The sequence below is a fragment of the Paroedura picta genome, chromosome 11, assembly GCF_049243985.1.
Source record: "Paroedura picta isolate Pp20150507F chromosome 11, Ppicta_v3.0, whole genome shotgun sequence".
NCBI lineage: Eukaryota > Metazoa > Chordata > Lepidosauria > Squamata > Gekkonidae > Paroedura > Paroedura picta.
Genome location: NC_135379.1, coordinates 43,470,504 through 43,485,452, shown reverse-complemented (window position 1 = coordinate 43,485,452; position 14,949 = coordinate 43,470,504). Strand labels below are relative to the sequence as shown.

The 14,949-nt window shown below is 44.5% G+C and overlaps 1 protein-coding gene across 1 annotated transcript in view; it reads right to left on the bottom strand.

Annotated features, from left to right (window-relative positions):
* Window positions 1–14,949, bottom strand: part of AMPH (amphiphysin) — a 111,686-nt gene that overhangs the window by 58,197 nt on the left and 38,540 nt on the right. The window contains exons 2-3 of the mRNA XM_077303546.1: window positions 9,125–9,205; window positions 6,859–6,913 (exon numbers count right to left, since the gene is read on the bottom strand). Of these exons, the coding sequence (XP_077159661.1) occupies window positions 6,859–6,913; window positions 9,125–9,205 (136 nt within the window). The remainder of the gene's footprint in view (window positions 1–6,858; window positions 6,914–9,124; window positions 9,206–14,949) is intronic.

Sequence of the window (14,949 nt, the reverse complement as noted above, 5' to 3'; positions counted from 1 at the left end):
AACACTCCTCGGCTCTCTCCAGAGCACACTGAATATGCAGCACAAAACGTGTTTCTTTCAGTACGGCACCAGAATGAAAATTCAACTCGGTCACAGATCAGATGCTGTGCAAATAAAAAGAATGAGTGAAGGGAGGCATGCAAACGGCAATATTGTATGGGTTTTTTAAAAATACCCAAGGTTCCAGTTAAGCTTCTGTTTTTCAAACATTAAAAAATGCCAGAACAAAGGATTTTTCCTCTATTATGCCCATCTTGAGACTAGGGTGTAAACTGCACGGAGCTTTTATTCCAACCCCAGATCGATTCGGTCCCTGCCCTCTGCACAGAATGCGATTTCCGTTTGGATTTTGGGCGATTTAAATTTTCCTTCTGCAGCAAGAAGGATTGATCCGGAGTGACCCTACCTTTATTGTACGATATCTTGGAGTGCTTTTAATGCTCAATATTTTTAAAATCCAGATTGGGAAACCAAGCTCCATGGCAGAGAACCTCTGATAGGCCACACCTGGTCATGTGACAAGCTTGCCTTAAAGGAGAAGACCCCAATTTCTCTCAACTTCTGTCGGTCCTGGATTTTTCCTCCCTCCTCTGCCTTTTCCCCCCCAGCCCTCCAAGAAAAGAAAGAGGCTCCCTGCCTGGCTCCTCTCTCCCACCCCCCTTCAAGAAAAGAAAGAAAGAGACTTGGCTTTCCCCCCTCCCTTCTGAACTACCCTAACCACATGCAGAAGACTTTCCTGTTTCAATGGGGAGAGGAAAACCCGAGTTCAAAGCAATCTGAATTCAACAGGATTGACAATGGAATAAAGAAAGTAAGTGCAGACTCTGCCTAGGACTACAGCTTTCCCAGTTCTGGCAGGGGACTGGCAAAACTCCCTGTCCCCTGCCTTCACTCAGTAGAGTAGTAAGGCAGGGAGGAAATGGGGGGAGGCACAGATCAATTCCTGAACATCACTTCCTGTTTCAGAACAAGAAGTGCCCTTACGGTGCTCTAGCAATTTCCCAACCACTATGGTAAAAACCTATAGATTTTTGAAATTCCCAAAATGCTGTTGTCACTTTTTGTTCCGAAACATGAAGCTGATGTGGTTGCCAGGCAACAGCTGGCTACCTCACTTGACCCAGAAATACGCCACCTCCCTCCCTCGGGTGTTTCTCATTGACTTTTCCATCAGAGAACCTAAATGGAACTCATGTCAATACATGTATTTTGCAGCCAACCCCTTTTCCCTGTGCCATGGCCCTACAAGTGATGGGTGACTCTAATGGGCTAATTAGCCCAGCCACAATCACATCTACATGTATTAGTCAGTGTACATTCACAGCTGCCCTTCTTCAAGCTGCCACAACTGTGCAAAGCACAACAACCAGAGGTGCAGCTTCCATCTTGGTTGGCAGTCCAACAGCCTCCAGCTGTACTCCATCAAATAAACTGATGATCTGGGCTGATCCTGGCAAATTTGTCACTGGCCCAAACCATCCAAGAGATAATTAAGTGGGGACCATTGGCTGAAAGTCAGGGTTGTAATTATAATTCCCATGTTCCCACATACAACATATCTTCTAGACCAGGGGTAGCCAACCTGTGGTCCTCCAGATGTCCATGGATTATAATTCCCATGAGCCCCTGCCAGCAAACTGGCAGGGGCTCATGGGAATTGTAGTCTATGGACATCTGGAGGACCACAGGTTGACTACCCCTGTTCTAGACTATGCGTAATGTTTAAATGTGAACAATTTTAGTACCAATTAAAATGCTATGATGTGTTTAATGATAAGGAGTTCAGTGTTTTCAACATCATAAAGTTTACCTTGATATCCAAACAGGCCAGCAATCCTGCATACTGAGACTTTGTGAACGTTTCTATCCGAACAATGCATTTCTTTAGGCCAGAATTTTTCTGCCTTCTGCTTCTGTTTTTGCCTTATTTTGCCTACCTCTCATGATGGCAAAAATCAAGATCCATGTGCTGCACAAATTTGTTTCTCATAAATATCTCACATAGTACAAATAATGCCTTGTATGTTGTTAAGTCAGCAGAATAAGATTAGGTTTGATGAGAGAGTAAATGTCCATTAAAAAAAACACTTTTTCTCCTGTAGCTTCAAAGTTTTTGGAAATCTTACATATGGCCTCTTAAAACCGTTACATTTCACTACAGAATTTGCTTTTCCAGGATCTGCCCCATAGTTTTGAGAACCAATGACCAAGCAACGGAAGGAACAGAGTGATTCACATGAGGGTTATCCATGGACAACAGGAATAGTATTCCCAGAGAAACGGGAGTCATCTAAGGCAGGGATAGTCAACCTGTGGTCCTCCAGATGTTCATGGACTACAATTCCCATGAGCCCCTGCCAGAAAATGCTGCCAGATGTTCATGGACTACAAATACCATGAGCCCCTGCCAGTGTTTTCTGGCAGCGGCTCATGGGAATTGTAGTCCATGAACATCTGGAGGACCACAGATTGACTACCCCTGATCTAAGGCAAACCTTGTGACACTATTTCTACAAATCCATTTCTCATGCTTTTTATATATAATTAGAAGCGTATTTCGGTGCAACTCTTTTTTCATGAGCTCTTGCTTTTATAATGTACAGAGACCACTATCTTTTATTTTGCATATATCAGATTTAGGGGCCAGTCTCAAATCCATAGCCAATGAATTGCACTTCATATTATGATCCTTGCTCTCGTTGATCTTCAGTGCTGCAAAGTGATAGAAATGAAACACATCCAGGGCAGGGGGAATGTTACGCATTAATTAAGGAGCAATTTAGTATTAATTGCTGAAAGTGTATCATTTGTTGCCAGTTAACTGGATCATTCTGTTTAATAAAGCGGAAATAAAGAAATACTGATGTTATATCTCAAGACAGCAAGGACGGCCTATTCTGATGGGTGGGGAGAGGGTTGAGACTTCAAAATCTCAGGGATAGGAAAGTCTTTCCTGCCTTGCAAATGTGGTATCCTTTACTGGAAAAGTCATGAACAGAACCTTCAATAAACACAGCCTGTGCTCTACCACGGGGAAGCGATTCCTAGTACGGAGCCAGATGTGCTTTGGCTTTGACAGCATTTCTCGCTGGTTACAAATACAAATATACATAGCGCACATTCAAAGAGTATTGTATATTTTTCACAACCAGGTATTGTTCTCTCTTATGCTGTATGGTTTGGCAATGAATGTCTTATATATAAGTCCATGGACTGTTAATGCCTGTATTCCCCACAACTTTGATTAGGCATGGAGTTGTCAACACCTCTGGATGTGTGTAGCATCAACCAGCATAGAATTGAGAGAACAACACCTGGTTGTGAAAAATATATAGTACTCTCTGAATGTGCGTTAGGTATATTTAATAATTAATAATGTATTTGTAACTACTGAGGAAAGTTGGACCATAAGGAAGGCCGAGCGTCAAAGAATTGAGGCTTTTGAACTCTGGTGCTGGAGAAGACTCTTGCGAGTCCCTTGGATTGCAAGGCGAACAAACCGGTCAGTGCTAGAGGAGATGGCAAATAGGCAAAACGATCAAAAATCATTGATGTCGTTGTTTAGGGACAGGTTATTCCCAATAAAATCCCTATATAAAGATGTAAAGCCGCTTTGAGACTCCTTCAGGTAGAGAAAAGCGGCAAACAAGAACCAACTCTTCTTCCTCTTCTGAATATCTTTCTTCAAAATTGGGTCTATACCTATTGTAGACCATTTACGATGCCATTCTGAGCAGTTCCAAAGGGTGTTAAGATGGCATTATGAGTATCTGGTGAAGAAGGAATAAGGGAGAAGAAGGAGAAGGGAGGAGAAGAAGGAGAAAAAGGAGAGAAGGGAGAGAAGGGAGAGAAGGGAGAAGAAGAAGAAGAAGAAGAAGAAGAAGAAGAAGAAGAAGAAGAAGAAGAAGAAGAAGAAGAAGAAGAAGAAGAAGAAGAAGAAGAAGAAGAAGAAGAAGAAGAAGAAGAAGAAGAAGAAGAAGAAGAAGTCAAGTAGCAACCAACTCAGGGCTACCCCATCCAAGTGGAGTTCCAGAGAAAAGATGAACAGAGGTGATATCTCATTGCCCTCTTCTGCATGGCAACCCCAGTCTTTCTTGGCAGTCTTCCAACTGAGTACGGACTGTGGCCAAACTTGCTTGGCTTCCAAGCTGTTATGGTGCTAGATGAAGCTAGGCTAGTACCAGGTGACAGAACTAAAAAGACACAGGACAGGATTCAGAGAATGAAAACATTTAATCAAAGACCATAAGGGCTCTCTGATGTCTATAAATACCACATCATCTAGGTTGTAGGAGTATTTCCTGAGTTGGGCATTGCAGTTCACAAAAATTTGTATCCAGGCTGAAATATCTTTTTAAATAGAGCATGGTGCAGATCTTGCTATGTATGGCAATGTGCATGGGGGTCCCATAAGCAAAGTCCTGTACAGCCAGAAAGTGGGTTACAGAAAGAAAACCTTATACTATTCAGGCATAGAAGTAAGTGTGGTGTAGTCGTTGAGAGCAGCAACAGCCTCTAATCTGGAGAACCAGGTTTAATTCCCCACTCCTCCTGCACATGAAGCCAGCTAGATGACCTTGGGCCAGTCACAGTTCTCTCAGAGCTCTCTCAGACTCACCAACCTCACAGGTGTCTGTTGTGGGGAGAAGGAAAGCTGAGTGTAAGCCACTTGGAGAGACCTTTGAGTAGTGAAAAGCAGGGTACAAAAGCCCCCAGCTCCTCTTCTTCTTCCCATTTCTGAAGTCTGAAAATCTTCCAACCTCCCTCTGCCTCCAACCAGTTCTGGGGTCACACTAGCGTAGAAATGTGTGGGAAATGTCTTCCTTTGTTTTACTCACCAATCTTTTGCTGAGTAAACCTTTTAAAAGGTGACATCCGTGTCACCATTTTCACCATGCTATGGGGACAGTAATCAATTCCACAATGACTCAAAAGATCATCACAAGCTAAAGCAAACCTCTTGCAATCAAACTTGTGCAAAGGTTAAAAGCCAAAACAAACAAAAAAACCAAGAAATCCCAAAGGTTTTAGAACACAAATTAATAAAAATGGAGAAGAGAATTAGTGCCATCATTACAAAATCCACCGTATCAAATACGCAACCCACACAATGAGAAGCCCATCTGTCAGAGTGGGGAGAAAATCACATTACCATTATCAAAAACATATGGCTTACAAGCGACAGGTCTGGGTGACTACACGTAAAACTCACACGAAGCAAGTGTGAAAAGTACAGGAAGCTGCCTAATCCTATTTAGAGAGGACAACACAGCTTTGATCCATACGGCAAGAGACCATATAATATGCACGCATTGCAGCCAACAACATTTAAAAAAATGATCAGCAGCAGCATAATATACAACTTTGAGGGTTTGTTGTTGTTGAAAACTGAGATTTGATCCAGTTGGGACTTGAAGCACCCCACCAACTTTCCCCTTTGAATTTGGTAAAGGTAAAGGTAAAGGTATCCCCTGTGCAAGCACCGAGTCATGTCTCACCCTTGGGGTGACGCCCTCCAGCGTTTTCATGGCAGACTCAATACGGGGTGGTTTGCCAGTGCCTTCCCCAGTCATTACCGTTTACCCCCCAGCAAGCAAGCTGGGTACTCATTTTACCGACCTCGGAAGGATGGAAGGCTGAGTCAACCTTGAGCCGGCTGCTAGGATTGAACTCCCAGCCTCATGGGCAAAGCTTTCAGACAGCTGCCTTACCACTCTGCGCCACAAGAGGCTCTTGAACTTGGTACATAATCATTCAAACCCATACCCCTATCTGTACTCCTTTGTGCAGACAGTGATCCTAACCAATTAGTTTCAATAGAAAGGCTGGTCCATACCCAAAGAATTCATGTCTCAAACTGATCCCTAGAAGTGGATCTCAATGCATTGCAGTGGAGCGCCTGATTCCTTAAAGAAACCCCTGCATCAGGCAGAAGGCCAGCAGTCCTCACTGCCACACAAACACACAAAGCTTTCCTGGATTCATAGCTGGCATCTTGCGTAAGATGAATCTGAGTGCTGTATATGCGATGTATTATCAAAATTAGAATTCAGCCATTGGGAACATACAAAGAAAAAAAAAAGATGAAGAAGAGCTTTAAAAAAAGAAAAAAGTACTTTTCGCTATCCAAAGGATTCCCAAAGGGGCTTGCAATCACCTTCCCTTCCTCTCCCCACAAGAGAAACCCTGTGAGATAGGTGAGGCTGGGAGGGCTCTGGGAGAACTATGACCAGCCCCAGATCAAATGTTGGCTGTATGTGGAAGAAAGGGGAATCAATCCCAGTTCTCCAGATGACAGATCAATGCTCTTAAACATTATACCACTATACCAGTTTGGTGTAGTGGTCAGGAGTGCGGACTTCTAATCTGGCATGCCGGGTTCGATTCAGCACTCCCCCACATGCAGCCAGCTGGGTGGTCTTGTGCTCACCTCGGTGCTGAGAAAGCTGTTCTGACCGAGCGGTGATATCAGGGCTCTCTCAGCCTCACCCACCTCACAGGGTGTCTGTTGTGGGGAGAGGAAAGGGAAGGAGATTGTAAGCCACTTTGAGACTCCTTCGGGTAGAGACAAGTGGCATATAAGAACCAACTCTCCTTCTTCAATAATATCAGGACTCTCTCAGCCCCACCTCCCTCACAGGGTGTCTCTTGTGGGGAGAGGAAAGGGAAGGCAAATGCAAGCCGCTTTGAGCCTCCTTTGGGTAGAGAAAAGCAGCATATAAGAACCAACTCTTCTTCTACTGCTACTACTACGCTATGGAAATCACTCTCCAGAGTGCATGTTGTGCTCTTCACAAAAACATCTGATTCCTTGGAATGTTTAAAAATGACAAAAGGAATCATTTTGGGTGCTCGTACCTTTGATGGCAGCTAAATATCCCCGTAGTTCCTTCTGGAGCCTGGAACCTTCTGCCTGAAACGCGACACAGAAGCAAAATCATCTAAGGTATATAACCCAGTCAAATAAGCATAGCACCGTCAGAATACAGAATTCCATTTTTCTGATCTTATATTGATCAGAGTTTGAGTCCAGGGGCACCTTTAAGTCCACCAAAGTTTCATTCTGGGTATAAGCTTTGTGCGCGTTCTGATGATGTTCAGAAGACGTTTTGTCGCCAGGCACATGGAAGCTTATATCCAGAATTAAACTTCGTTGGTCTTAAAGGAGCTACTGGACCCAAACTTGGTTCTAATTGCTTCAGACCGATACAGCCACCCACCTGAATGTGTCAGCATATATAATTACAGAATCACATATAATTATGTACATGTGCTTTTTAAAGGGCATGATTTGCTATTGCTAGCAATAAAGACAGGTTTGGAAGACATTTGCTGAGTGAAACAAAGTGAGTGTAGCTTGTATCTACAGTTAACAGAAACAAAGGATTTCTTTGTACAAATCTATATTTACACATAGAGAAACTGACGGGGTGTAATGGTCAGTAAAGGGTCTGTGGCCTACATCCAGAGCTACCAACCTTGCTGGAGATTTCCTGGGATTACAACTGATCTCCAGAAAACGGAAAAAAATGTCTGCTTTAAAAGGAGGCATCTTGGCATTGAACTCCCTCCCTCTCCAAACCCATACTTACACAGCTCCTTGAATGGGTTGGGAGATTTAGAAGATGGGGTCTATGCATGTGTGTCTAGATTGTAAGCACTGTGGAAATCACCTATATAGCTCTCCCATTCAATACATATGGAGCTACAGTATACAGAGAGAAGGGGTCCACATAGCTCAATGTTGCCTAAAGCACATGCTACACCAATGAGCTAAGCCCCTCCCCTGGAGGACAAGAAACGGGTGATCTGAACTGCAAGTTACACTGCCCTCCAAACCTTTAAATAGAAAATCAATCAAATCGACCTGTCAATCATCTCCTTTGTCTTCAGGCCATACCAGATATTGCTTTGAATACAAAGAACAATGGGGAAAAATGACACAACAAAGGAAAAGTCATCTTCTTTCTCTACTCAGTCCACCACTAGATTGAAACTGGTGCCAGGACATCCAAAGTAGATTCAAACTTGTGTTTAAAAGACTGAGTGAGCTGAAATGAATCGGCATCCGAGTTAATCCAGTGACAGCCCTCTAAAGCCTTCAGGAAGCACCTGTGCCCTTTCTATGCATACTGAAGCTAAGCTTGTTGTGTAAACAGTGGGAGCTCATCATATCATCTATTTCTTTGTCTTACAGGAACTTCATCTTCATGGAAAGTCAGTAGGGGCTAAGTAGCAGGAGTTCTGAACTAAGCAGCCAAAGTTTGAATTCCCACCCTGGGTCATCTCAGGCCAGTCACTGTCTCCCAGTTCTATATCATAGGGCTGTTGTAGACCGTTTATGCACTGGGAAATTTACTGCCCCAGCTCCTGTGCAGGAGCACAAATCAGGGGCGGATGACGTGCACCAGGCCAAATGCTCCCCCATGTGGATGCAGGAAGAGGTGGGGCAACCCGCCACAACTAAAACTCCAGCCTGCAGCCCAGCATGAAACCTGCAGTGCATAAACGATCGTAGTGAGGATAAAATGGAGAAGGGGAGGAAAAAAACCAGGGTTTAAATAAATAAAAATAAATTGAACTAGATTCTCTACAGCTGGTAGGATTAGATGAGCTTCAGATTCCTAGATCTACTATTTCCATGATTTTAATGGGCCAGTTGTGACTTCAATGCATTACAGAATGTTATGCTCACCCCTTGCCGTGCACCCAAGTTCCTGCAGGTGCCAGGTGGTGGGTGGCATGGCATCTCTATAAGCTAGGGGGCTGGTTGCACAAAAAAGATTTTTTCTTCCAGTTTCATCTTAATTGACTTTCCAGATGAAATCTGTAAGCAGCTCTAAAACAGCTCTTCCATTTCCTTAGAACCATCCATGGATGATTGGCATAATGAGGAGAATGAGAAATGTTTAAAAAACACACAACTCCATATAATTGATGGCAGGAAGCAGCCCTAAGAAAACTCTCTGCAACAAAGGTACACGTCTAAAAATATGACTCAAAAAAGACAAAGGGGGACCCCAAAAATCCTTCAAGAATCATAATTGCCCTACAATTCCTTTGTCAATCAATACTCACAAAACTGCATATGTGATCATTAAATCCGGAACTGAAAAAAAAATACCTCTTGCCTCTTGAAGTTTTGAACATACTCTTCAAATTGTTCGTCTTTAGTTTCATCCGCTTTTCCTAGCTTCTGAAGCACCTACAAATGAAAAGGAGGAAGGAGAGAAAGGTTACCCATGAGCAGAATGATTTGCCATCTCAGCGGAACAATATAATTGCTTTAAGTCCTTCTAGTCCTTGCCTTAATGCTTCAGTTCGTTATCCTCTACCTGTGGTATGCACCACAATGGAAATGCAGACCCATGACACAAAAATCAACACTTCAAAAGCCTTCGGGTCCAGAGACATTTTATGTCCTTGTGTGGGTGGCTGAAATCCACAAGGCTCCTGTTCCACTTTTATTAAGCGCTTCATCTTCCTGTCAAAGAACAATCCCGAAGTCTACAGTTCAGCAAAAACTGGGAGAGATTAGGTGTAACAATGAACCTCTGTGAAGGCCTGGCTCTCCGTGAATGTAGCCTTCAAGACATAACTTCATTAAGGCCTCTCCTCTCCATTTTATGGTTCGTTATACAAGACAGCGATAAACATGATCCTAATTTGGTGTAGAATGCAACATATTGTAATGGAGAAGTACCGAAATCTTTGAGATCTAATGAGGCATGAAATCATTACCTAGAGACACAGTTTGGACAATCGTAATAATGCCATTTTCTCTTGTAGCGTTTTTGGTCTGTTTATGTTAAGAGAAGAGGAGGGAGAGGAGGAGGGAGAAAGAATTAAAGTGGCAGAACAAAAGGGAGGAGAAAGACAGGGACTTATAGCTCAAAATCTAAAGATGGGGTTCAAGGATGATCCTGAGTTTCCCAAGACTGAATACAGATGTAAACAAAGAAGTGGCCTTTAAAAAACCATGGAAACTGTTCAACCTTTAATGGAAACAGCGGGTGCCATTTCTTCCTATAATCATAAACATAAAATATACATCCTTTAAAACACACACACACGCACACACTCATAAACTGACTCCTTGTTACCCTGAAAAGTATTCTCATTCTTGGATTGAACACACTGATTCTCCTGCACACCTCAAATTCTTGCCTGATCCCTAGTCACAATACATGAAAACATAGATACCCTTGGAAAGACCAGTGAGGTGATGCTGAGAGAGCCTTGATATTACTGAAGAAGAAGAAAAGTTGGTTCTTATATGCCACATTTCTCTACCCGAAGGAGTCTCAAGGGGGCTTATAATTTCCTTCCCTTTCCTCTCCCCACAACAGACACCCTATGAGGGAGGTGAGGCTGACAGAGCCCTGATATTACTGTTCAGTCAGAACAGCTTTATCAGTGCCATGGCAAGCCCAAGGTCACCCAGCTGGCTGCATGTGGGGGAGCGGGGAATCAAACACGGCTGGCCAGATTAGAAGTCAGTGCTCCTAACCACTACACCAAGCTGGCTTTCTTTTGTTATTGTTATTGTTGTTATTATTATTGACACAGTTGCTAATATGATTGTAAGCCGTCTTGAGGGAAAGTCCAGCTATTCAGCATTCAGTTTCCATATTTCTTTGTAACAGCTTCCACCAGTTACAGCAAACTGCAATATACAGGCGACAGCCAATGAAATCTGAGTCTGAGATTGGTGACTTCATGGTTTGTAGTGCTAAAGGAGGAGACACGGGGCTATCACTGGGGCTGCCAGTCCCGGGCTGAGAAATATCTGGAGGTTTGGGAGTAGGACCTGAGAAGGGCAGGGTTTGGGGAGGGAAGGGAATTCAATGCCAGAGTGTCCAACTTTCGAAGCGGCTGTTTTCTCCAAGTGAACTGATCTCTGTCACCTGGACAGCAGCTGTAATAACAGGAGATCTCCAGCTACCACCTGGAGTTTTGGCAACCCTAGCTATTGCTGTAGACCACGGTGGAATGGAAAAGGGAGCTTGCCCACCTCTCCCACAGCCACAGGCATGCTTATCAAGGATATATCAGATGTGCAAAAGAGTGAACATTTAATTTCTCTCTGGGCTTCCCCTTGCCATACATCCTACTCAAATAACACACTTTCCAGGCTCCTGCGGACCAGATCGCATGCCTCCAGCTGCCTACAAAATACAAATCAAAGGACTGGGCAGCCTCAGTTTGTCTTGGGGCTGTGGAAGAAAAAATACAGAGTTTCATTATACCCTGCTCAGCTGTTTGATTTACTGCATTTGCTTGCACCAGACCCTGCTCAAATATGTGTGTGTGTTTATAAGTCTGCTTTCTCCTTTAAAATACTAACAATAAAGCAGGGAGTTTAGTTTTAAATGTTGAACTAGAGTCGTGCGCGGTCGCATCCGAATCAGCCATTCCAGGCCGATTTGGACACCACTGTGCACCACCCTAGTTGAAACTGTGTTCAAGGGTTAACCTCCTCTATTGCCCCCTGTAGGTGTGCTGAGAACCCCCCCCCCCCCAATACACACACACACAAGGATTCCAGCGAGCCATTAAACCATGCTGGTACACAACCAATGACTGGATTTATTACTATTGTCCCCTGTACAGATCTGGGTTGAACCAAGGGTGGCCAAGCCACCGACTTGCATGTTACAGATATGTAGACATGTTGATATTCGTCTGGCCTGTTCAAGCCCATCAGTTTGTCACTCTGGTACATTTCCTATGGATTGAAACTCACTCCAGTCTGAGATATAAATGAAGATAGTGCATAAGAGACCGAGAAGAAAAACTTACAGGCAGGGAAAACAGATAAGAAAACAGTTTTTTCATGAGAGGAAAAAAAAATCTTGGAAAACCATTGGGGAAAACAATAAAGAGAAAGGTATAAACCTGGAGAGAAGAGTTGGTTTTTATGCCCCCGTTTTCACTACCTGCAGGAGTCTCAAAGCAGCCCACAATCGCCTTCCCTTCCTCTCCCCACCACCCTAACCTCCTCACCCTAACCCCGTGAAGTAGGTGAGGCTGAGCTCTGAGAGAACTGTGACTGGCCCTAGGTCACCTAGCTGGAGGAGTGGAGAATCAAGGCCAGTTCTCCTGACTGGAGCCCCCTGCTCTTTACCACTACCCAAGCTGGCTCTCAAAAAGGCAGCAGTAGGTCAGACAGAGAATATCCATAGTAAGGGGGGCATGAAAGCTGACCACAGACAGGGGGTGTGGGCCCAAAAGGTTGAGTAGAATAAAGACATAGTGGCCAAACACGCATCTCCATCAACATAATGAACAATATGGTCCTCCATATCTGTCCACAGTCTGTGCACCTGTCACCTGTCTCTTCCATTACAGTCAAAGGTTATTTAGATTCCCCTCAGGCTGACCAAGAGCTGCAGGTCTTGGCGCATGCTGTGCTTTCACTAATGAGTCTGCTTAATGAATAGCAGCTGTTTGGACCTCTACACAAACATAACCAAAATGAACTGAATCCCCCTTCTTCTAAGGCTCAGAACGCAGCACTGCTCAGGCCCACAGGGGAGCAGCTATGGGCCGCTCTCCTCCCACCACAGGGGTCAGATGAGAAGTCCTGGACCTCAAGGGGTGGGGGAGGTCACACTGACTCCTCCTGCTCATATCAGTCTCAACACTTGGGGTTTTTAGCACGGGTACAGATAAGAGTGCCGGCAGTGGGTTGGAAAATTCCTGGAGGCTTTGGGGGGTGGAGTCTGAGAAGGCAGGCTTTAGAGAGCATTTGGGGCTCAGAAAAGTAAACACCATGGAATTCATTCTCCAAAGCAGCCATTTCCACAAAATCGAAAAACCTGTAGGGGAAGACTTCAACCTTCCAGGACATTCAACAAGGGACCTGAAAGTAGCTGTTTTATTACGAAGGAACTTCAAGAACAGTCTAAAAAGGGAGACTGCAGAAATGCAAGTTATTACAACACTCAAAACTATGACATACCCTGGACTCAACAAGGACATAGGTTTTTTATCTCACTATTCATGCTAACCTTGTTCAACTCGTGTAACCATATTCCTCACAATTTTTTGTTGTTGTGATAATGTGACTGTAAGGTAACGGCAATGTAATGTAATTTTGAGTTTAACTCCCTGGACTTGAGATAAGATAATTACTAGCAATTCCCTTGTAGGAATGTTTCACAGTTGTATGGAGACAGATGGGGGCAAGCAGCATATGGTGAGGTGAGAGTCTTTGATCACTGACACAGGCATTTGTTTCTCCTTGTGTTTTTGTAAACTACAACTGAATTCCAGGGGATTGATTGGCTGTTTTGACAAAGAATTATCATTGGCTGTATTTGGTTGTGTGACACAGTCTACTGATATAACAGAATTGGTTTCTACTATGTATTCCCTGTCATGTAAGGAGTTCCTAGTCTGACGAAGAGTGCTTGCACTCGAAAGCTCACACCCTGACTAAATCTTTGTTGGTCATAAAGGTGCTACTGGACTCTGATTTTATTTCCCCCAGGGAAACCGATGTCTGTTCTCTGGGTATCAGCTGAAGTTGCAGGAGGTCTCCAGGCCTTTGTGAGAGGAATTCAGAGTTTCATTCGCCAATGTCCCTCTTTGGATTTAAAAACTGGACCCTCCCCTTTCGTATTTCTTCTGAGTAACAGGACAATCTTGACTCTGCTCTCTCCTCACCTCCCACCCACCAGCCAATTTGGCACCCACAAGAAGCAGGGCTGAACAACAAGAATGCAGCAATGACACTCTTAAGCAGAGGGCAGAGAAAGCGAGATCAGAAAAGCTTGCCTTCCTGGGACAGCTGGGCAGGAGAAGGGAAACGAGTGTCAGAAGCAATTTCCAGCTGCCAACAACTGTACCAGCCGCAGATGGGAAGCGTGCAAATGGAACGGAGCCTTGTTTCTTCCCCCATTGCCTTAAACAGGATGAGGGGGAAACTTGATTCTATTATTTCCCTTTGTAATAGTCCGTATACAACCTGGCATCCCATTACACTAGCAATTTTCCTTGTTTCCAACCTGAATTTCCGGAGGTGGCCCTTGAACCAAAGCCAACCCAGAACTTAAAAAGGAAATATTCTGACAGGGAAATGAGGGGGTGGGGTAGCCCACATCCCCCATCTCTCCAGGCCCCAATCTCCTGAGTTAGCAGCCCTTCCGTGAGGTCACCTTGGGCTGCTGTGGGTGTGTTCAACATGGTTTGCTCAACATCACCCCACACAAAGGCCAACATGGTCCACACAAAGGCCGCACAGCGCAGGGCAACAGTTGCCATGACAACCAAGCGGCGCGAACCTGCCTTTCGGTTTGTTCCCCCCATCCCCCACCGCTGCTTCACGATGAGTCTCACTTTCCAATCTGTGCAAATTCAAGCAGCATCGCTTCCAACTGCTCAGCATGCGAAGCCATGTGCTGGCTCGCCTTCCCTGAACAGAAGCACAGCTCGGAATAACAGCACCGCACTAGCTCAGCCTTCCCCTGAGGATCCATCAAACTTGGGCTGTCACTGAGAAAATAATCAATACAGGTACAGAGGATGTGACTCCAAGAAGCAACATTAAATTGGTCCGTATTAGACAGCGAGTTAAACCAATTTTGTTGCTAGTATATGCACTGGCAACCCTGTGCAGTATTGAAGGACTTCAGATATTTAAGGACAACCATCTCTGGATTCTGAGGAGCAAAGTTATCCATGAGGGAGTTTGGTGACGGGAATTCAAGACATGCTATAAGGCCATTGGTGGGTGGACTCTATGGCATTGTAGCCCACTGAAGTGCCTGTCCAGGCTCCATATCTATATCTCCACGAGTTTCCCCATCTGGATCTAGCGACCTTACCCCTCCCATCCACCACCAGTGGCCACAGAAGACCTGGTAGCCCAAGTCAAGCTGCAGTGTCTCAGGTTGGTATGAGAGGATCTGGCAACCCTCGCTGTGGCACAGAAGACAGGGAGAG